The sequence below is a fragment of the Siniperca chuatsi genome, linkage group LG3 (assembly GCF_020085105.1).
Source record: "Siniperca chuatsi isolate FFG_IHB_CAS linkage group LG3, ASM2008510v1, whole genome shotgun sequence".
Classification (NCBI taxonomy): Eukaryota; Metazoa; Chordata; class Actinopteri; order Centrarchiformes; family Sinipercidae; genus Siniperca; species Siniperca chuatsi.
Genome location: NC_058044.1, coordinates 136,645 through 161,468, shown reverse-complemented (window position 1 = coordinate 161,468; position 24,824 = coordinate 136,645). Strand labels below are relative to the sequence as shown.

Here is a 24,824-nt window from a genome sequence, read left to right as displayed (position 1 = left end):
GATAGTTTCAGATACTGGTGATAAAACTGTTTTATTATTGTTGTTGTTAAAGGATTTTATGTATCTGCATTCTTTCGTGGACTTTAAATTTCGTTGGCTTCATTAATTCATTATTGATAGTCCTAAAATGTACATTTTATAGTTTTTATTTAATGACCCAACACAACAATTTTTAATATTTTGTGATTTTTAATATTTTGTGCAGCTGCAACTCAGTTTTATTTATACAGCGCCAGTTCCTCTCATTGCACTTCTCCTACAGAGCAGGTCTAGACCGGACTCCACAGCAGAAACCAAATATACCAAAACTCTAGTGCCAGAAACACACCAGACTACCGAACCAGACACCTGCACTGCCGAACCTGCACTGATTCCACTCTACAGAGACCTGGTCCAGCTTCTGTGGAACTCTACTGAGACCCTCATCCAGAAACCGACGATCCTCCCAAAATAATTATTATCATTATTATAACGTTGTATTATCGTTGTCATGTTTTATATTATTATCATTAGTAATCAGTGAGAGAGCGAGACCACGCCCAGCTCACTGAGGAGGCTCAGCACCGTCAAGTCAGCCGCGTGACGCCACATCCACACTTCCGGTCTCTGATTTCAAAATAAGACTCAGTGATGAAACGTTAGGAATGTGTGTTTGATTTTGATGTGAAACGGATTTTTACTGTCACGTGTTTCTATCTGTGTTTCACTTAATGATTTCATTATTATGGCGGGATTTTTATGGAAAATTAATATTTACAGGTATTCTCCCGTTGCCTGGTATTGTTGTTTCCATGACAACAGTGACAGTATCGGAAATCGGTTTACTGTATAATAACTGATCAGAGGTGTAAAAACTGTTCTTGTTGAAGAATGAAAACATTTAACATTATGAATGAACAGACAATCTGTTTCTACAACCAGCAGACTGGAGGCTTCTGCTCTTAAAAACTCATCATTCATATAATGTGATGCAGATTCACTCGGACATTCATCCTTTCATTTTGAAGGCTGGAAGTCATGACGTCATGTCTGCTGCTGTGAGACCGATGTGAGTTTGACTCAGCAGGTGTGAATGTTCCTGTATGTTTGGTTCAAGTTCAGCAGCAGCATGCTCATCGTGTGTTCATGTGTTCATCATGTGTTCATGTGTTCATCGTGTTCATGTGTTCATCATGTGTTCATCATGTGTTCATGTGTTCATCATGTGTTCATGTGTTCATCGTGTGTTCATCATGTGTTCATCGTGTGTTCATGTGTTCATCACTTGTTCATGTGTTCATCACGTGTTCATCATATGTTCATTGTGTGTTCATCGTGTGTTCATGTGTTCATCATGTGTTCATCGTATGTTCATCGTATGTTCATCATGTGTTCATCATGTGTTCATGTGTTCATCGTATGTTCATCATGTGTTCATCATGTGCTCATGTGTTCATCACGTGTTCATCATATGTTCATCGTATGTTCATCGTATGTTCATCATGTGTTCATCATGTGTTCATGTGTTCATCGTGTGTTCATCATGTGTTCATCGTGTGTTCATGTGTTCATCGTGTGTTCATGTGTTCATGTGTTCATGGTTCATGTGTTCATCATGTTTTCATCATTCTGAATGTGGAACTGTTTTATTTTGAAGGCTGTCTCAGTGAACTTCCGGTGCTGATGTGCGTTACCTGCCTTCACCCGCACCTCTGACGATCCGTCAGTCGGCATGACAACGCGCTCCAGAGAGCAAACGGGGAACGGCTGACGGGCACGAGGATGGCAGCAGAAGATGCTCAGTAACGGAAACAGCAGCGAGAACCGAGCGAACAGCAGCACCGGGACCTGTTCCGGGACCGGGACCGGGAGCGGCTCGGTCCATGTCCCGGCCATGGAGAGAGCCCGGCCGGTGACGGTGACGGTGTCTGCGGTGAGCCTCGCGCTCAGCGTGCTGTCCCTACTGCTGCTGGTCACCGCCATCTCCACCGACCACTGGTACGAGACCGACACCCGCAGACACAAGGACAACTGCGACCGCCACGGATCCGACTCCAACGACCAGAAGAACCGGGAGATGCCCATTTACCACCTGCCGCTGGTGGACACCGGCAGCGGCGGGGCCCGGCAGCGGGACGTGGCGCTGATGAAGCCCGTGCATGTGGGCAGCAGAGAGGAGGAACTGCTGGAGAACTGGCGGGCCATCCTGGGGATGGGCATCCTGGAGACCGAGTGCGGCAGGCCGCTGTTCTCCACACACTTCGGCCTGTGGAGGAAGTGCTACTTCAAGAACCTGGACCCGGACATCGACAAGCTCATCGACCGGGGTCAGACTGCCTAAATATATATATATACACAGATATACAGTAGGCTATGTATATTCATCATAACTATACAGACGCGGTACATATACTGTTTATAACAACATTATTAATGTATTTATGGATATCGACAAGCTCGTAGATGTCGCTCACACTGCATAAACTGTATATAAGCCTACACACACACACACACACACTGTACATTTTATAATAACCGCATTAATGTATTAATGAAGGTGTAGCTCGTCGACAGAGGTCAAATATACTGATACTGTAATACAGTTTATATGGTTTATATTACATAACTATACAGTATACAGTTCATAATAACTATATTAATGTTTACATTATGCTAGGATTGAAGGTGGACATAATGACATAATGGTGGATAATAATAATTATACAGAAATAAAATTAAAACAGTCAAATAATAAAACAGAATATTATATTATGTTATGATACTGTAGTAAAAAGTATTGTAGTGTTGAAAGTATTGAAGGAACTTTTGTAGATGAAGTCATGTGAGTTTGTTGTTGTTGTGTAAACTGTTGTTCAGACTGTGAGCTGATGAACTGTCTCAGGTACAGACAGGCGAGACAGGTGGTAGTTCAGGTACAGACAGGTGAGACAGGTGGTAGTTCAGGTACAGACAGGTGAGACAGGTGGTGGTTCAGGTACAGACAGGTGAGACAGGTGGTGGTTCAGGTACAGACAGGTGAGACAGGTGGGGGTTCAGGTACAGACAGGCGAGACAGGTGGTGGTTCAGGTGGTGGGGGAGAGGGAGGCACAATGCAAAGACCACCTAGAATTATTTTTTTTTATATAGTAGAATAGTAATTGTAGTGTTAATATTAATAAATTAGTAATAATAGAAATGACAGCTATAGGAATAATAATGTCAGCATCAGTAGCAGAGCCAATAACAACAACTGTAGCAGCAGTTGTCGAGCAGGAACATGGGGGCAGCAGGTGGCCCACAACCACAGATCCAGACTCTGCAGGAACACGGGGGCAGCAGGTGGCCCACAACCACAGATCCAGACTCTGCAGGAACACGGGGGCAGCAGGTGGCCCACAACCACAGAGCCAGACTCTGCAGGAACACGGGGGCAGCAGGTGGCCCACAACCACAGATCCAGACTCTGCAGGAACACTGGGGCAACAGGTGGCCCACAACCACAGATCCAGACTCTGCAGGAACACAGGGGCAGCAGGTGGCCCACAACCACAGATCCAGACTCTGCAGGAACACGGGGGCAGCAGGTGGCCCACAACCACAGATCCAGACTCTGCAGGAACACGGGGGCAACAGGTGGCCCACAACCACAGATCCAGACTCTGCAGGAACACGGGGGCAACAGGTGGCCCACAACCACAGATCCAGACTCTGCAGGAACACTGGGGCAACAGGTGGCCCACAACCACAGATCCAGACTCTGCAGGAACACAGGGGCAGCAGGTGGCCCACAACCACAGATCCAGACTCTGCAGGAACACAGGGGCAGCAGGTGGCCCACAACCACAGATCCAGACTCTGCAGGAACACGGGGGCAGCAGGTGGCCCACAACCACAGATCCAGACTCTGCAGGAACACGGGGCAGCAGGTGGCCCACAACCACAGAGCCAGACTCTGCAGGAACACGGGGCAGCAGGTGGCCCACAACCACAGATCCAGACTCTGCAGGAACACTGGGGCAACAGGTGGCCCACAACCACAGATCCAGACTCTGCAGGAACACGGGGGCAGCAGGTGGCCCACAACCACAGATCCAGACTCTGCAGGAACACGGGGCAGCAGGTGGCCCACAACCACAGATCCAGACTCTGCAGGAACACAGGGGCAACAGGTGGCCCACAACCACAGATCCAGACTCTGCAGGAACACGGGGCAACAGGTGGCCCACAACCACAGATCCAGACTCTGCAGGAACACTGGGGCAACAGGTGGCCCACAACCACAGATCCAGATTCTGCAGGAACACAGGGGCAGCAGGTGGCCCACAACCACAGATCCAGACTCTGCAGGAACACAGGGGCAGCAGGTGGCCCACAACCACAGATCCAGACTCTGCAGGAACACGGGGGCAGCAGGTGGCCCACAACCACAGAGCCAGACTCTGCAGGAACACGGGGGCAGCAGGTGGCCCACAACCACAGAGCCAGACTCTGCAGGAACACGGGGGCAGCAGGTGGCCCACAACCACAGATCCAGACTCTGCAGCTCCGGAGGCAGAAATACCTGCTGAAAGCGACAAAGGAGAGAGGAGAGAAATGAGAAAGCACAGAACTACGGGAGAGAGAAGATGTCGAGTTAGTAACATGCAGTAATGAGATAAAAATGCATACAGACGGAGAGGGAGAGGAGGAGAGAGGAAAGAGGTGCATCAGTCTCCCGGCAGTCTAGGCCTACAGCAGCATAACTAAGGGATGGTTCAGGACTCACCCAAGCCAGCCCTAATGAAAGTGGTCACAATAAAAGTAAACAAGATAAAAAAAAGTTAAGTACAGACATTGGACAATGGGGGAAAAAAATAAAATATAAAACATCCATCCAAATGATAAGTCCAGGCTTAATGGAGTTTGTATAGTCCAACAGGAGACCAACTAAATCTAGACCCTTATGCAATGGGAGGGAGCGCAGTTTTAGTCTGTCTACATAAGATAAAAATGGCTGCCATAAGTTATAGCACCTGTCAGTTGAGCCTGTAAAAGTATACTTTATTTTTTCTAAATGGAATAACTGCATAAGATCTCTTATCCACTGAATATGTGACGGTGGTGAATCTTCCATTTCAACAGAATTATTGTATTTATTATTATTATTATTGTAACAGAATTGTCTAGCTACTAGAGAAGCCTGTTGTTTGGATGAAGGTAAGTTCTCTTGGACAACACCAAAAATTGCTATTAGAGGGGTGGGTTCAAATGGTATTCCAAATACCTCTGTAAATGTCTCAAAAACAGAGGTCTAATAAGGGGATAGTCTTGGACAGGTGTAAATTAGAGAGCCTATATTTGATTTACATCTGTTATAATTAGGGTCTAAATCAGGATAAATCTTAGAAAGCTTTTCATTTGAAAAGTGAAGGCGATGTACCACTTTAAACTGCATGAGCCTGTGTCAAGAGCAAATAGATGAAGAATGGACTCGTTCTAGAAAAGACTTCCAATCATCCTCAGTTTCCCAGTGAGACTTAATTATATCAAGGGAAGGGAAATTAATGGCTATCGGAAAAAAATAATGGTGGAAGATGGTATTTATGGAAAATCTGATTGAAGGAGGCAAAAATGTTGTCAATATAAGTCTTTAATTGATTGCAGCCCTTGTTTTTCACATAATTTAAATGCAGAATCAGTCAGAGACGGCGGGAGCATATAATTTCTGTTAATTGGAGCAAGTTTTGACATTGATTGCAGACCAAACCTTTTCCTAAATTGTGTCCAAGTTCTTAGAGAGTGGTACACTAATGGATTTTTACTGAAAGGTGTGACTGTTAGTGAGAGTGCCGTACAAAGCAGAGATGCTAGTGAGGTCTGTTTGCAGTACAGTGATTCTATAGTAACCCAACCTGGGGAGTTTGAAGCAGAGCTATTAAGCCAATAGAGTACATTTTGTATATTTGCGGCCCAATGGTAGAACTGGATTGCGAAGTGCTAGACCACCAGAAGTCTTTGTTCTTTGCAAGTATTCCTTACGAACCCTAGGAGTTTACCGTTCCAAATATAATAAGACATCGCTTTGTCCAGTACATTAAAAACATTTTTAGGAATAAAAACAAGAATACACTGAAAAAAATAAAGGAATTTAGGCAATGTATTCATTTTTACAGAGTTAACAAGACCAGCTAAAGATAATTGAAGGAGTGACCATCTGCTGAAGTCATTTTTTGTGCGTTTTAGTAAGGGGGGAAAATTAGCTTTAAACAACTTTTTATATGATCGGGTTATATGATAAGTAGGTAAAATAGTCTGAAACAATCTTACTTACTTACTTACAAACACACTTCACTTTTGTTTAAGTTTAGTTTGTAACCTGAAATGACACCAAAACTCCCAGAAGGTGATAGAATATGAGGAAGGGAAGAAATGGGGTCCAAGATGTAAAGGAGGACGTCGTCCGCATACAGCGACACTTTCAGCTCACGCACACATTTTTCTTATGCCTTTTAATAATTGCTCATGTTGCAGGGCTGTTGCGAGGGTTCAATAGATATTGCAAATAACAGGTGTGAGCGGACAGCCTTGTCTGGTGCCGCAGTGGAGTGGGAAGTATCTAGATAGAGTTAGATCGACAAGAGCCATTGGGACAGTATATGTTGGATATATAATATTGGATATATTTATTCAAGACATGAATTTCTGCCCAAACCCAAATTTGCCAAGTGCATGGTAACGATAGTCCCACTCCACCCGGTCAAAAGCTTTTTCTACATCTGTCACAAATAGTGCAAGCAGGGTAACCAGGAACACAGGAACAGAATTTAATGGCACAAGTCAATATACAGAAAGGCTTATGGGATGGTCAGGCAGGCATAGGTCAAAACCAGATAAAGGTAGTCCAATCAGGCAAACAAATCAGGCAGGGTGCATGCAAAATCCAAAAGACAGGCAAGGTCCAAGGAAAACAAAGTAAGTCCAAAAACACTGGGAGAACAAACACTAGGGAAATGGGTGGAACACTTGACACAGGGACAAAGACAAACTGGCACTGACTAAATAAACTAGGGAAGCATAATGAGAGGCAGGTGACACTGATCAGGGCGGGGCAGACAATAAAAACTGGGGGGAAACACACAAAGGCAGGAAGTGAAGTTACTGACATTAGAGGAGAAGTGAGTAATTCAAAATAAAACAGGAAACAATGAACAACATGAAACAAAGAAAAACACAACCAAGGGAGCAGGTCTGGAGACAGGGGCCAAGGGGAACTGAGCAGAGTATGACAGCATCACTTCTGGGCAAGGACCGAGTGGAGTGTGTAGGAGATTGAATAATTGGTGAAGATTAAAGAACCCCTGTCTGTTCTTCATAAAGCCAGTTTGATCCTGTGAGATTATTAAGGGAAGATGAAGTTCTAGTCTAGTCTGTCCTAGAGTTGTTGGTAAAGTTTTATTGTTGAAGGAATGTATGTACATATTTCTTAATAGGGGTGAAAGGCTATCATTGAATCTATTATAGAATTTGGTGGGAAAGCCGTCAGAGGCAGGACTCTTGCCACATTATTAATGGCTGTGTTATTCAGTGACTGAGATTTGTAAAGATTACAGTAAAAATCGCTACAAGTATAATTTATTTTCTGTTAGGTCACCTGACTGAAGTCTTATTTGAAGAATGAGCCTTGAGCTATTTAACTGTCGCAACTGATGAGCGAGTATTTTTGAGGCTTTCTCCCCATGTTCGTATGCTGAGTGTTTTGCTTTGAGAATCTGTTCCTGTGCTTGCTTAGTGGAAAGTAAGTTAAATTTGGTTTGTAGGGAGAGCCTCTGTTTACAGAGTTCAGGAGAAGGCGAGGGTGAGTGCTGCTGATCTAATTGTAGTAAGAGACTAGTTAACTCTTAATGGTTCTCGCTTTCTTTTGTTAAGGAGTGAGCTATATGAGATCATGCGACCACGTAAGAATGCCTGTAAGGTTTCCCACACAGTGCTAGCAGATACGTCCGGGGTTAAGTTGGTCTCAAGAAAAGTTTTTATTTGTGTATTGTACTGTATGTGACAAGATGCAGCTCCACACTACTGTTGCTTCTACACATCACAGACAACCAGGTAGATTACAGGTTTCTTTATTGCACAGAACACTCCTACACCACAGTATGACAGTGGAATGACGAGGGGAAATCAGCATTGGTCTGGGAATAACAGTCAGAGTGCATTCCTTATCGCTCTGTGTAATTCAGTAAACAAAAATACATGAATCTGGTGTTACAAAATAAAACAACAGAAATGATTATAACTTGGTGTGATCGTATAGTGTATATTATTACCTTTCTATTACATTACAATGCCTTAGGCTACATTGTATCCACATTTGCATGATATAATACATCAATATATGCATTGATATCACACTGGTGAAACCCCCCAGTAATCTGTTTTGAAATATAAGAAAAGATCGAAGAACATGTTCACCATTTAGCACGAGGTGAGCATAAACACAGCACACGTACACATCATGTGGCTAATCAACAGGCTGCTACAATAGACTACGAGCTAGCCAAACTATCGCGAGCTACAGCGATATTATGCAATAAAACGTCATGAAAACTAACACAAAGAAATGCATAAAATATTACCTGCAACACAGTACGACAGTGGAATGACGAGGGGAAATCAGATTTGGTCTCGGGATAACAGTCTGGATAACGCATGGAACAGGTGCAAATACTGTAATTATGCTAGTTTAACACAATATATGTTAGCAGGTCAAATATCTAAGGACTAGATCGATCACAGGCTGGGCTCGAGACAGTTGGCTAGTCATTATAAGTACATTGCAAAATACAAAGTATGAACATTTGGAATCTCACAAAAATGAATATTGTCGAGATGTAGGGTACAGGAAGCACCATTGAACTAGGGTTCCTAACATCTCGAGGAGCGACTGCAGAACTTCAGAATATTTTGAGGGTAGTGAAAGGTGGGATGAGGAGCAATCTAGCTGTGGGTTTAAAGTTCAATTAAAATCTCTGCCTAATATTAACTGGTGTGAATCTATGTTGCGAAGGTTGGAGAGAAAATCAGTAAAACATCTGCTGTCATCCCAATTGGGAGTGTACATATTTTCTAGAACAAGAGGGGTGTTAAAGAGCCAGAAACTACAATAAAGCGTCCATTTGGGTCTGCAGTCACATCCAAGGCAATAAACGGAGAGGATTTGTGTATTATTGCTGCCCCCTCCCCGAGCCTTGCTATTGCTACCACTTACAATGGGACAATCTGATTGAGTGTAGTTCCTTTTACTTAGCTGTGGACATATGCCAAGAAGAACTTGGGATAACTGAAAAGAAAGATAAAAGAAAAAAATAACAAAAAATAACTATATAAAACAGATACATCCCCTTCATCCTTCCTCCCCCCATTCACCTGTGGAACCTTGGTGAAAGAAACCCCCAAGTTTCATTGATCAACTGTACCCAAAACCTTAACACGGTATTCCTACTTTTGAGCATCTAGTCCATTCGAACATAAGTGTCAATGTAATCCTGTTATCCTGTTAATCCTGAAAAAATATATATATTCCACCAACTGTTTAACATGCTTACTTTCAGGTTACACAGTAACAAAAGATAAAGATAATTCAATTTTATTTATATAGCGCCAATTCATAACAGGGGTTATCTATTTGTGCTTTTCCTATAGAGCAGGTCTAGACCGAACTCTTTATAATATTATTCACAGAGACCCAACAAATCCCACCATGAGCAGCACAGAACTACGGGAGAGAGAAGATGTCGAGTTAGTAACATGCAGTAATGGGATAAAAATGCATACAGATGGAGAGGGAGAGGAGGAGAGAGGAGAGAGGTGCATCATGGGAAGTCTCCCGGCAGTCTAGGCCTATAGCAGCATAACTAAGGGATGGTTCAGGACTCACCCAAGCCAGCCCTAACTATAAGCTTTATCAAAGAGGAAAGTCTTAAGCCTACTCTTAAATGTGGAGATGGTGTCTGCCTCCTGAACCCAAATTGGGACCTGGTTCCACAGGAGAGGAGCTTGATAACTGAAGGCTCTGGCTCCCGGTCTACTTTTGGAGACTCTAGGAACCACAAGTGACCCTGCATCCTGGGAGCGCAGTGCTCTAGTCGGGTAATAAGGTATTGTGAGCTCTTTAAGATACGATGGTGCCTGACCATTAAGAGCTTTGTAGGTGTGGAGAAGGATTTTAAATTCAGTTCTGGATTTTACAGGGAGCCAGTGCAGAGAAGCTAATATAGGAGAGATATAATCTCTTTTCCTAGTTCTTGTCAGTACAGCATTGCCGCAGCATTCTGGATCAACTGGAGAGTCTTAAGGGACTTATTCAGCAGCCTGATAATAAGGAATTGCAATAGTCCAACCTAGAAGTAACAAATGCATGCACTAGTTTTTTGGCATCATTTTGAGACAGGATGTGCCTGATTTTTGCAATGTTGCAAAATCAAATGAATGAAGTGCACCCCTTCACCATAGCACATTGGCAACTGATCGAACTCTGTGTATCCAAGAACCCTTGCATCAGACTAAATCGTGCAGCCCTAACGTAATGACATACATGAACATGAACGTAATCGTTTTGTCTTGTGTTACAAATCCAGCACACCCCTTACCTTCACAGCGGTGCGCTCTCGCCCCTCCCTAAAAGCCCAAACTCTTTCTCAGCCAGGCTGTGGCGTGTTTAGTTCAGTTCGAGCCAAGATGAAGGGGGGGTTATACCTACTATAACTTGCTAGTCACCATTATTAGCTTAAGCCTATGGCATTTAACAATGCTTAAATTAACCTAGTGGCTAGTGGACCTTTACTCTACTGATAGCTTAAAAAATTACATATTATTTATAGATTTCTTACTCAGTGTTGTTTAAGTAACTGCATCTTCGGACAGAACACCACGGTTGAATTTCAGCATTATGTAATGTAGCGAGTTGTCATCAACTCGAATAGTTCACCTGTCTCTCCTCTGCTGCACGTATGTGCTAAGCCCACACACATAGAGCTCCAATATTGACCAAAATAATTGTGATTATGATTTTTGCCATAATTGAGCAGCCCTACCCTACAGTTGGTCTAATTTCTTGCTATTCAATAAAACTGAACTGCTGGTCTGCCAAGATAATCTAAGTACAATTGGGCCCTCTACCATTGTAAGTGTGTTACTGCAGTTTTGCCTTTGATCCGGAATTACTGGAGGTTGGGTTCACTTCCGTTTTGCTCGTATTACAGCTATTTATAGCGGGCTAACGTTAGCACCAAGCAAATCACAGATTGGCAACACTAAACACAGCATTTCACCAATGAAATAAAAATGTGAGATTACAGCACCCAGTGACGTTATATCACCTTATTGTAGAGCTTATTGTGTATTGCTAGCTACCCGAAGTCCATCATATCAACGTTAGACGGTTTAACAAGATAACAATGTCACTAACGATGCGTTAGCTAAGTGTAACGTTAGCTTAATTGCCCCACTGCAATTACTTTTGTCACAACAACAGTAACATTAGTTAAGCATTTAAAATACAATGAAGCATCACACATAGATACTAACAAATATAACAGTCAAATCACACTGTATTGTGGTATTTCAAAGTATGATAATTGTCAAAGTAAATTCCTAAGTGGTTAGGAACAATAACTGTAGTGTGTTTAATATAACTTCACCATACTGCTGTTGTGTTGACTGGATGTATTCAAAGCCTTGGCTCAGTGGGTATAGTAAAGCAGGTGTCAAACATCTTGTCTTGCCCGTTGCTTGTGACGCGAAGTCGGGCTAGGAAGAGAAGTCCATGTCTGTTATGTGTCACGATCTAAGGACCCAAGAGTAGGACACAGCGAGAGCGAGAGCGGAAATCAGAGCGTCTAGTGGGCTCATCCTGAGCAGCCAGCTCATCCTTGATTTGTTCACATAATCCCTTAACAAACACACTGACAAGTGCCTCCTCATTCCACCCCGAGTCAGCAGCCAGAGTCTGGAACTCAACAGAATAGTCCGCTATGCTGCGTTTACCTTGACTGATATGTAGCAACTGCCTCCCAGCGTTCCCACGGGCATCTGGATGATCAAAAACATTCCTCATCTTAACCAAAAATTCTGCTAAGGACAGGGACAACAGTGGTTGATGAGCATGAATAGCTTCCGCCCAGGCTAACGCTCTCCCTCTTTGTAACCCCACAATATAATGTACCTTGGATTGATCTGAAGGAAACGTCATGGGTCGCTGGCAGAATACCAGCGAGCACTGCAGAAGAAAACCCCGACATCTCGTTACATCTCTCCGGCGAAGGAGGCAATATTGGTGGCGAATTCACCAGAGTAGCCGGTGAAGGTTGCGCCAAAGAGACAGGAGAAGAGAGCTGAGTAGTGAGTCTTGACAGTTGATTAGTGAGTTGTGTGATCTGGGTTACCATGGCTTGATTGCTGTCAGAGAGAGCCCGGAGGATTTGTTCATGTTGTCCCAGCAGAATCCCCTGGCTGGTTAATGCTTGATGGAACGGAGTTACTTCTGGGTTGGTGTCCGCTGGGTCCATGTTGGCCAGATCGTTCTGTTATGTGTCACGACCCTAGAGCAGGACACAGCGAGGTGGAGAAGCGGATAGTAGGTTTAAAAAGTTTTTATTTGTACACAAGTACTGCTCTTCCAGGGTGGGCGGAACAGGTGTAGTTCACTGGGGACAGGAGTGCAGTCTACCGACACAGTCCGTGGAGCACCGGCTGGTTTCCAAGGGCGTAGGTGTTGAGCGGGGCTTCTGGATATGGCTTGGGTAGTGTAAGCGGTAGAGCAGGAAAGCAGCGTTGCAGAGATCAGAGAGCACACGGTGGCTGCCACACACCCACTCACACACAGTGACGAACAGAGGACTGACAAGGAACACAAGGAGAGGAGAGCACACTAGAGTACACAAGGATAGGGAGAGAGATGTGGCTAACTTTGACAGTATCTCACTTCAGCCTTGCGAAGAAGAGATTTCACCTCATTAAAAGATCATTAATAGCTCTGCGCTGTAGTCAGGGAAAATGTGGATTTGTTTTCCCTGGAGAGTAAGGTCGGCCCCTTCTCTCTTGCTAAGAGGAGGATCCATTCTTTCTCCTGGAAGTAGTAGATTTGTACAATTAATGGCCGGGATCTTTTGCACTCACAGGGTTTCGGAGTAGCAGAATGATGAGCATGGTCCAGAATCACTGGTTCTTTGAGGCCAGTAGGTCCACCCAGTAAGCCATGTAAAAATTCTGAGATGAACTGGGTGGCATTGCCCTTCTCCAGCCCTTCCTCAACACCCAAGATACGTATCTTGTTGTGCCTAGAGAAGTTTTCCAGTGTGTCCAGTATAGACTGAAGTTTACTGTTGGCATTAGCAAGCTGGGTATGATTAGCTTACAGTGCGTCCACGCGTGCAGCTAGGGTGTTCATACCCTCTTCTACACCATCAACCCTTGTTCCATGGGCTGCTAAGGCCGTCTTAATCGGGTCGATGATTTGATGGATCTCATCACGAAGAGGGTTGATTTCGTTCTGTATGACTTCTTTGACAACTTCTTGGAATTCACTTAGCATCTTAGCATCACAGTTAGCAAGTGCCATATTCCTAGCTTCTAGCTCTGTCATCGTCAATTTGCCTTTTCCTGGTTGTTTGGTGGGGCCCATCTTGGAGTTAATGACATCTCAATATGATAAAGTGCAGATATAATACAAAAATAATAAAAGTTGTGGATTATAACACAGAATTACATCGAATTTTGTGCAAATATTGGGACCACGTACCTGTCTACTCCATAGGTCGCCCCCTAGAGCCTCCTCAGATTACCTTTTAGTCTGGTTTCAGACTAGCTTCAGGCTGGTTTTAGATTGATCTTAGAATGGTCTCAAACTGGTCTCAAAGTGGCCTCAGCTGGTTTTAGACTGGTTCAGACTGGTTTCAGGCTGGTTTCAGACTAGTCCTACAACATTAGATCCTGAGACCAGCAGACTAACTCCTGTAGTAACCAGCAGAGACTCTGCTTTGTCTCTGCAGGATTAAAACCTGGTTGGTCACCATGACGTCTGCAGTTTGTTTCTCTGCAGTCTCTGGCAGCGTGCCGACCTGAGACCTGGAGGTCAGAGTGATGGTGAACAGAGAGGATCTGGACCCTGACAACACTTGGACCACACATCAGATTACAGCACTCCAAATCACATTAGATTGCATCATGTTACATCATTACACTGCATTAAATTGGACCTTGAGCTCAGATCTGATTAGATCAATCGATCCCTGCGGGGAGGATCAGCCACTCCGACAACAACAACAAATACAGACAAGAGAAGATACAGACATGATAACAGTAAGCCCCAGTATGGGGGTGTCAGGGGGTCTCGGACCCTCTAACTAACACCTAGGACCCCCCAAAAGACGTCCAAATCAAATTTTGGAGGGGTCTAAATTAAGCTAATTATTTTCTATTTATCTATATTGTAAAATGTATTTTCATGTTTAAATGTTGAAAGATGAGCGACACAGAACATGTGACAGCTGATGTAGACTGTGGATACTGTAACTCTGTAAACTACATAGTTAATACAGGAAGTTTTACACACTGAACTGTTCTGCTCCTCCTCTACTTATCTAAAAAACCTCTTTGATGTCTTATGTCTTTATTTATCCAGCAGATATCCAGTCTCAGTTAACAGTTAAAATCCTGGTGTCAGGTTGAAGATTTAAATAATGAATGAAGGTATCCCGCAATGTCAGCTGTGTGTAATATTACAGGTTTTTCTGCACGTGTCACTGCATTTTTATTTATTGATCTAATTATTTTTGAACATATATTTACAGTTTCTGTCAGTTCTGCTCAGCAGCAGCTCGGAGCAGGTTTAGCCTACCTGGTTGTGAGTCTTATATTAACATGACGTGTCCAGCAGTGATTCAGAGATAACGGCAGGTAATAGGTCGGTACTGATGCTGAACTTTGGTTTGTAAAACCGGAAACGTGCAGGACTCTGCAGAACGTGAAAAATGTCCCGTTTTGCTAATTTGTTAAAATGTTTTAATAACATTTCTTCATTTTTTCACTACATATATGATGAAAAATTGTGTGTTAACGTGTGGCTGAAGGTTTTTTTTTTTAAAGTACCGCCCACGGCACGGGACCCCCGGTTGTCAGATTGTCGATTAATTGAGTATTTCGCAGGCTGCATGGTAAAATACACAACATACTGTTTCTATGTGTGGTAATCTGCATTAAATCATCTTTAGATTTGCTTTTATACTAAAACAAGAATGATTTTTGAAATTAACAGATGAAATGTAATCTTCTCTCCTGGTTATCAGCTTCAGACATGTTTAGGATCTGAGGTGGTGGTGTCTGTGTTTGAGCTGCTGTTTACTGACGAGAGCTGCTGTTGTGTTGTTTCATTATTACAGCAGTGTCTCCTCCACACACTACTTAGTATTAGATCTCAGCAACACAGGTGGACATATCCGAAAACCCTGGATCCTACATTTTCCATAATGCACCTGGGTAGTGTCCTTCATTAGAGCCTCCCTGACTGGTAAACCGCCACGTCTTTCAGACTCAACACCTCCAGTTTGTAACTCAAAGCCTGATGACATCACTATGGCATTTCCAGAGGACATCACACACCTGTTTTCACAGGCTGAGAGGAGCCAACCATGATCATTTCCCTGGTCCTGGTTCAGTTTCCTGGTCCTGGTTAGTCAGAGGAGGACTAACCAGGACCAATAAACTGAACTTTATGTGTCAAATTGGTGGAATGACCCTTGAAACACTTTTCTTGCCTTGTGTTGCTCAGGTTTGGTTGTAAATTGTTGTGATGGTCAGGTGGTCTTCACAGGTGTAGTTATCACCTGTCTCTTCTCTGCAGGTATCGCAGATCGATGCACAGCTGTGAAGTATCACTTCTCTCAGCCGATCAGACTCAGGAACATCCCTCTGAACCTGACCAGGACCATCCAGCAGGATGAGTGGCACCTGCTGCGTGAGTACACACACACACACAGTGTGTCAGACCACTTCCTGTCAGCAGGTTCACTTCCTGTCAGCAGGTTCACTTCCTGTCAGCAGGTTCACTTCCTGTCAGCAGTTTCACTTCCTGTCAGCAGGTTCACTTCCTGTCAGCTGTTCAGACTCTTTTTATTTTACTTTGTATCTTTATTATATAATCAAAAGTCTGGCCATTACAATAACAAGTTGGTAACAAAGTACAAACAGTACAAATCACAGACTGAGCACGAAGCAGTTAAAATAAAGAAAACCAAAACAATAAATAAATAAATATAATTGGTCAGAGGTCTAATCAGAAATCAATATATGTATGTTTTTGAAAATATCCAAGGCTTGTTTGGTTTTTATACATTTCAGTGCTTTCTTAAAATGTTTTAACTCATTCATGGAGACTGAACACAGTGGTCTGGCAAACTATTGTACATCATTTCCCTTTTTTATTCTCCATTATACTCCAAATTTAATATTATTATGTTCTAATTTGGGCGATTGAAAGTATTTTTCAGATATCCAATTTTGAATTTTGAAGATCTTATATAATTACAGGCAAAGAACAAATGTTCAAAAGTTTCAATATCACATATTCAATAATCACAAAACTTTTTATCAATCAAACTCATTACAAGGATAAATATCATTTATCATTTTAATGATTCTTTAGCCAATAATTCTGATTAGAATCTCTTGAGGATAATCTTCAACAGATTTTTCCTTTTTAATGGTAAAGGGACGAGTTCGGAGGTAAGGGCGCCTCTTAACTGTTCACGCTGCGTTCATGTCATGTCAGAGTTATCGTAATTATGAGTTTCTGACTTGTAAACACGTCAACATCAGTCATGATTACAACTGGAAGCTCTGATGTATCTGAACTGCTGCTTAATAATAATAATTATAATAATGATAGTCAGTGCATCACTTCAGCTAAAGCCAGTCGTTCATGTAATTAAACCCAAATTTAATGGAATTTAGCATTATTATTTAGCAGTAATTTAACCGTCACGTTAACAGGTGAATCTCTACGGTGGCCTCTGAGGACAAAACACAAAATCACAAACATTCAGAGAAATGACCTGCAAACACATTTTTATCTGGGCTTTAATTTCTGCATGTGTTTTGTTGTTGTTGTAAATATACGTTTGAGGTTTAGTGTATTACTACAGTAATATTACAGTAATACTACAGTATTATTACTGCAGTAATACAGTAGTATTACTGCAGTAATAATACAGTAATATTACTGTAATATTACCCCCGAGCATCAGACTCTACTGCGAGCCTATCAGAGTAGAGTCTGAAGGTGACCTGCTGACTGTCAGATTGTTAAACACTTCCTGTTGGCTGTTCACATCACAGGTGATAGATTATTGATTATTGATTGTATAGTTTCATTAGATATCAACATTATTTGTCAGACAGTTCCTTTAATGAGTTTGTCCTCCTCGCTGCTTGTTACCGGTTGCCATGGAAACATGCCATGACAGTGTTATGTAACAGTAAGACAGGACGGGGGGGTGAGCAGGAAGTGGTTGCCACGGAAACGCTCTGTGTTTCCTCATTTACCGCTCTCATTGCTGACAGCCCTGTGTGTGTGTGTGTGTGACTGTGTGTGTGTGTGTGTGTGTGTGTGACTGTGTGTGTGTGTGTGTGTGTGTGTGTGTGTGTGTGTGTGTGTGTGTGTGTGACTGTGTGTGTGTGTGTGTGTGTGTGTGACTGTGTGTGTGTGTGACTGTGTGTGTGTGTGTGTGTGTGTGTGTGTTGTGTGTGTGTGTGTGTGTGTGTGTGTGTGTGTGTGTGTGTGTGTGTGTGTGTGTGTGTGTGTGTGTGTGTGTGTGTGTGAGTGTGTGTGTGTGTGTGTGTGTGTGTGTGTGTGTGTGTGTGTGTGTGTGTGTGTGTGTGACCGTGTGTGTGTGTGTGTGTGACTGTGTGTGAGTGTGTGTGTGTGAGTGTGTGTGTGTGACTGTGTGTGTGTGTGTGTGTGTGTGTGTGTGTGTGTGTGTGTGTGTGTGTGTGTGTGTGTGTGTGTGTGTGTGTGTGTGTGTGTGTGTGTGTGTGTGTGTGTGTGTGTGTGACTGTGTGTGTGTGTGTGTGTGTGCGTGTAGACCTGCGGCGCATCACGGCGGGGTTTCTGGGCATGGCGGCGGCCGTCCTGCTGTGTGGGAGCATCGTGGCGTCGGTCGGGTTCTTCTGGGAGGAGAGTCTGACGCAGCACGTCTCCGGTCTGCTGTTCCTGATGGCAGGTAACTCACCTGAGAGAGAGAGTGTGCTGTAACGGTAGACCTGCGTCTCCCTCTGCTGGTGACAGTCAGGACTGTGAGGATCAGAGCAGCAGCCAATCAGAGTTCAGCTCAAACTAATACATCATCAGGAAACACAATAAAGACAGAAATAAAGCTCCATGTTAAAAAAATCCGGTCTCTGATCTGGTCTCTTCAGGGATCTTCTGCACCATCTCTCTGTGTACGTATGCAGCCAGTGTGACCTACGACCTCTCCAGAAACCCCCCCTTCATCTACGGTCTGCCGGCGGACGTGGATCACGGTTACGGCTGGTCTATCTGCTGCGCCTGGGCCAGCCTGGGTCTGACCGTGGCCGCCGGCTGCCTCGGTACCACCTTCCCCTTCCTGAGCCGGGCCGGAGCTCTGCGATCCAAAACCGCCCGCGAGTCCTCCGTCTGAGCCGCCGGCTGTTTATCAGATAGAGGAGGAGCGGGAGGGGTTAATGACAGAAACCTCGGACAATGTTTGTTGAAGCAGTCTGCACCAGGTTTATGTGACCCGGGTTCTGGACAGACTGGAGGCGGGGCGTCAGCCTCCAAGTTCAACACCTGTTTCTAAAATGTGTTCAATGAATTGCACTTTTAATCTGAAGCAAAGTGTTTCAAAGTGTCCAAAGTGGACAGACGAGTGTCTCTGCAGCACAGCGCCCCCTGCTGAGAGACTGCTGTGGTGTTTATGATGTGGACGTTAATGTAACACACACACACACACACACACACACACACACAGTGTAATATTACAGCTGACCCAGCAGTCGAGTCCGAGTCAGTTTGAGAGTTGCTGTTCACACTGATGTTAACTTACTGTTTCAGAGTCACTCTGTACAGACGCTGGGTTTACACCAGAATCAGGACCAGAATCAGTGTTGATGTGGATTCAGACACAGCGAGAAGATGTCACTTCACCTGATCGGTTGAAGTTGATGTCACCTGTTGCACACTGGACAGGATGCTCCTTTCACACATTTATTTATCTATTAACCTGCGGCCACAGGGTCCACCTGTGCTGAGCTGACATCAGAAATATAAAGCCTCAGTCCAGGTCCAGAACTTTTAAAACCAGAATTAGTAATGAAATCAGACTGGAACAGAAATGTCACAGATCTCAACAATAAAAGTACATCATATACAGTATTAAGATGATTCTGACAGATTAAATTACACAACCCACTCAGCTGGTCCAGGTCCTCCACAACTCTGATCTGTCTTGAGGACACAACAGTCCATCCAGCCCGAAGCTTTCGCCGCTCAGTGTGCAGTTTAAAAAGTTCATGTTCTGTCATATTAAACCCAAAGAAGTGACGTCCAGATTCTTATAAAAATCAAACATACCAGAGAGTTTTGTGTCTTTTGTGTCGCTGACATCATGACTGCTGTCGGCTTGACTTCCTGAACTCCTTCGACCTTTGAAGCAGAAAGTGAGGATGTGGACGTCTGGACCAAAACAATACAATAAACATACAACACTGACAATTCTTCAGACTGAGATCAGACTCTCCTGCTGCAACAAACACTGAACCTGATGATCCAAACCTGCAGGTCCGCATCAGTCAGTACATGCACTGTCCCATCTGAAGCACAGAACGGGATTTATTTAAGATGATTTATAATCAGATCAGATTAGTGCAAAAACTGTCTTTACAAGGTTTTTTCTTTCGTATGGTTTTCTCACATTTCCGCCTTTTTTCAGAGCAGTAGAAGAAAATCAGTGTCACAAATTTACCTTCAGTCCGGTCTTTAGGAATCATCCTCAGATAAATCAGATTTAGTTTTTCAGTGCATGTTCAGGCTATAAAGAATCCTTAGAGCTAATCTTTTCTTTGTGCAGCTGAACGCTGATGTTTGATACAGTTAGAAAATCCAGTGAGTCCTGGCAGAGCACAACAGTCAGTCTGAACTGTAAAATACTAAACATATCTTAAACTAATTGTCCTCAACAGCAGTTTTGGATACTTAAAGCTCTTAAAAAGTCAAGCTTCACAGCTACATAAGAAGGACAGACAGTGTGTGGTACGAGCAGGGCTCGGTATCATCTCAAACTTTTTAATAACAGTGTTGATATTATTGACCATCTTTAGTTCTGCTACGAAAACAAAACTTTCTTCGATAACTTACTTTGAGAAATAATTTTTTTTTTTTATTGAACAAAAGACTTCAAAGTTGTTAAACGAAGCAGCTGAACTAAAACTGGAGATATGATGATTTGAATCAGGAACTATCTGATCAAAGAAGAAGTCAGCAACATTATCAGGCTGATCATGGTGATGTTTGATCTCCATCAGTACTCACCCCATGATCTGGTTTGGGTTCACGTCCACTGCAGATGTGATGTTCAGACCTGTAAGAGAAGATATTTCAGTACCTGTCGAAGGTTTGGATCACAGAGTTCATCCACACGCACTCAGCTCTCTCACACACAGATGTGTATATAAAAATATAGTGTTTTTTTACCTGATAAGAGAGCATATGAATGAATTGAAGCAGTGTTATGTAGAAGTCGTTGTTTGTTTAAATGCATTCAGCCATTGGCCTGCGAGCTGAGCCACAGACTGACTCTGACCTGGAGTTTAACCATTGAGCTGAATGAGGAACATCACGTATATCTGGAGAACATGTGGAACATTTACAACAGAACATCTGGACCAGATAAAAACCCTTTACTCATCAAACAAAGTACAAGTCAACAAACACTGGACCTGATTCCCCAGTCGACTGGTCTGAGATCAGATTAACATGTTCTCTGCCTCGTCTTCTTCCCACACACAGGAAGTCCAGGTATAAACTGATGTGTCATGTGTCATGTAACTGACTGAATGCTGCTGCTTGGTGCTTTATTATTTATTGAATTTAGGAGTTATCGTTCCTGCAGTCATCTTCAGCTCAGTCTCAGATACTGCAGCAGGCTGGATGCCACGTCTTTACCCTCTGAAACCCCCTTCTTAAACCCTCAAACACTGCAGGCTGATGGGGGAGTGAACGTTTCTTCATCAGGTATTTCTGATCAGATGCAAGCATCTGTCTGATACCCCCTAAAACCTCTCTGGCCTCTGAAATACTCTGATGCCCACATCATTGGGGGTTCAGAGAGTATAAGAGGGATCTCTTATACTCTCTGAACCCCCAATACACTCTTAAACCCTATAAAATCCTTTAGAAATCCTTCTAAAATCTTCTGATACCCCTTCTGTACCCTCTGATACCCCATCATACCCATCCTATACTCTCCAAAACCCTCTTACACCCCCTGATACTCTCAGATGCTCCCTGATACCCCATATTTTCTCAAATACCCTCTTTGAGTTTATCTTCTGATACCCCCATTTTCTCTAATACCCTCCCATCATGATACCCCATCATGCCCATCGTATACTCTCTGATCACCCTCAATACTCTCCTAAACCCTCTCATATCCTTGTATATATTCTGATGCCCTCTAATTGCCCACCATGCCCCTCCTGTACCCTTTGTTACCCTCTCATACCCCATTATACTTTTTGATCCCATCCGATACCCTCTTAAACCCTCTAATACCCTCTGATATCCACTGATGGATCCTAAAATCCCCTTATACCTTATGAAACTCATCCTGTACCTTCTAATACCTTCTGAAACCCCTCCTGTACCTTCTAATACCTCCTGAAAACCCCTCCTGTACCCTCTAATACCTTCTGAAACCCCTCCTGTACCTTCTAATACCTTGTGAAACCCCTCCTGTACCCTCTAATACCTTCTGAAACCCCTCCTGTACCTTCTAATACCTTCTGAAACCCCTCCTGTACCCTCTAATACCTTCTGAAACCCCTCCTGTACCCTCTAATACCTCCTGAAAACCCCCTTTCTCTCAGATACCCTTATAGAGTCTCCCATTTATTTGAAACCCCTCCTGTACCCTCTAATACCTTCTGAAACCCCTCCTGTACCTTCTAATACCTTGTGAAACCCCTCCTGTACCCTCTAATACCTTCTGAAACCCCTCCTGTACCCTCTAATACCTTCTGAAACCCCTCCTGTACCTTCTAATACCTTCTGAAACCCCTCCTGTACCCTCTAATACCTTCTGAAACCCCTCCTGTACCCTCTAATACCTTCTGAAACCCCTCCTGTACCCTCTAATACCTCCTGAAAACCCCCTTTCTCTCAGATACCCTTATAGAGTCTCCCATTTATTTGAAACCTCTCCTCTACCCCACTACACCCTTCTGATACCCCTCCTATACTTTCTGATTCCATCTAATACCCCATCATACCCCTCCTGAAACCCTGTGCTGCCCTCTGCTGGACGCTCAAACTGTCTCTTCAGTCTTCTGATGTTCAGCTGTAAATAAACAATATAAACATCATCAGACTGATTCTCTTCTCTTCTGCAGTGTTTTACTGACCTGCTCTTGTTTGTTTTCATATTTGTTTGATATAATTTCAATGAAGTATTATATACTTTTGAAATGTATTGTTCTGTAGTTCATTAGGAGCTGTATATCATATTGCAAGATATATATACAAGAACTATGGTTCATTGTTTAAAGTTTTCATTTTAATGTCAATTTTATTAAACTCACATCATAATATAGACCTGGTGTTGATACACAGACAGTTTGTTCGGCAGGTTTTAGGTTTTCTGAGCTGTGAGTTCATCTGATGTCAAAACTCAGCAGCTTGACACAGTTTGTCACATGACAGCAGCTGTGAGTTGAGCTCGATGCCTTCAGCCTGCAGACGTGTGAATTACAGTCAGTGCGATTTCATGGAAAATACAGTTATAGATGCTTCAGCTGCTGTGATAACTGTACGTGACAGTAAACGCCTCAGCAGGGCGTTTACAGCAGCTTACAGCAGTGTCTGCTGCTATCTAAGCCATATATGTAAATAGATATATTAGATTAAAGTGTCGCCCTGAACGCAGCATCAGTGAAGAGCTCCTCCATCTGTCGCCTGTGATTTAGACCAACTGATCAATATCAAACTATCAGTTAACTTATTCCAGATGCCCTCAATCAACAAAGAGTGAAGAGTGTGCAGTTTGTTACTGTCTAACGCAACATACTGCGGTCAGTTCTGTCATGACATATTTAAACCAACGTGCTCTGTCAGTACCTTGCTGCCGTTTAAAGGTCAACCAGCTTCTTAATGATGTTGTTCTACATGAACACAGTTTTTTACAGCAGTTTTAGTACTTCTTGTTTTTCTCTGAGCTCTTCTCTCTGGTTTGAAGTGTTTATTTCTGAACCTTAACTTTGATTGTCGTTCGTGTAGAAATGTTTAATATTAGAGAGAAATATTTAAGATCTGAAACCATGAAACCTTTAACCATTTAAGGGTTAAGCCAGCAGCAACATTTTCCTTCTTACAAGTGAAAAGTTGAAAAGTTAGGCAATAAAAAACACCTTTGCTTGTTTCAATACGCTTGCTTGGTCTGGTATGACCACTAGCTTCTGGTGGCTAATGTTAGCTAACTTTAGATATTGCTGTGTTACTGACGCAGTGTGCTGATGTTATAACCGACACAGATGTCTCAGATGAACATTTCGGTGGTTTTATCACAAAAGAAAAACAAGAAGTAAACACACCGAGTTTATTGAAATGTTCATCTGTGCTGAAACATAGTGTCACAAAAAGTCAACAAACTAATTCAGTAACATCTAAAGAAGGTTAGCTAACATTAGTTAACATTAGCATAGTGAAGTGAGCCATTTATTTCTTATGAATTCAGTTCAACAGTTCATTTGTAGTTATTTTACAGCCCCTGCTGCGTCCCGAAGAAACCCTGTCTCTGAGGTTTAAACCTGCATTGACTGATCTGTGTGCTCAGTCTGTAAACTCAACATCACCTCATGAAGTAGTTTGTGTGTAACACGCTATAAAACATGCAGCAGGTACGGAGCAACATGACCACGTGCTGTTTGTCTCCACCTGATGAAGGTGAGTCGGTAATAAACTCCGAGCTGCTGAAGCTGCAGCATCCGGCAAAACAAAGCTCACACTTCATCAGGGACTCCTCTGGTTTGCCATTAGGAAATGTGAATGGCTAAAAGCATTTTATGATGAAATATTATTAGTATTATATTGTGCTATTATATATTATGTTAGTAGCACAGTATTATTATGGCAGTCTACCTTTGTTACGCCTGCCTACCAAGCCGCTGAAAGTGTCTGTCACATGTTGCACATGGCAGCAGGACACTCAGTACTCAAGATGTTCATCCTTGAATTTGAATTTTGATTTAGAAAAACAACAACCGTATCTGACGAGGAAGCTCATGTGGTGCAGTCAAAAGCTTCAGAACAGCTACTAAATGGACCTTGTGGTGAAATTTCTGTTGTTGTTTTGTCAACTGTTGTTTCCAAGATCAAGAATAAACTTCTAATCTCAATATTTATGTTTTAATTCATAGTTGTCTTATGATGTGATACTTTTTTACATTTTCACACCACTTTCCATCTTTAAGGAAAGAAATAGTTTGTGTTTCTGTGATTCCGAGTTCTGCTTTTAGTTGTTGCTTTCTGAGACCTTGTCTGTCCCTGTGTTTGCTGTGCAAACTGCACGAGTCTGTTCCTGAT

General features: G+C 43.0%; 1 protein-coding gene and 1 long non-coding RNA gene across 3 annotated transcripts; one reads left to right on the top strand and one right to left on the bottom strand.

The window, feature by feature from the left end:
• Positions 1-1,656: 1,656 nt before the first annotated feature.
• On the top strand, positions 1,657-22,609 carry tmem178 (transmembrane protein 178). The gene is made up of 4 exons (XM_044188854.1): positions 1,657-2,306; positions 15,855-15,968; positions 18,094-18,231; positions 18,428-22,609. Exons 1-4 carry the CDS (start codon positions 1,775-1,777, stop codon positions 18,667-18,669), a joined length of 1,026 nt encoding a protein of 341 aa, XP_044044789.1. The 5' UTR covers positions 1,657-1,774; the 3' UTR covers positions 18,670-22,609.
• On the bottom strand, positions 21,970-24,669 carry LOC122872847. 2 transcript variants are annotated; one of them, XR_006377316.1, is made up of 2 exons: positions 22,090-24,669; positions 21,970-22,058 (listed from the first exon to the last, which is right to left on the bottom strand). It is a non-coding gene; the product is annotated as an uncharacterized LOC122872847 (long non-coding RNA). The 2 variants fall into 2 exon arrangements; XR_006377317.1 differs by having other exon boundaries at positions 22,032-22,058; positions 22,169-24,669.
• Between the last annotated feature and the right edge of the window lie 155 nt (positions 24,670-24,824).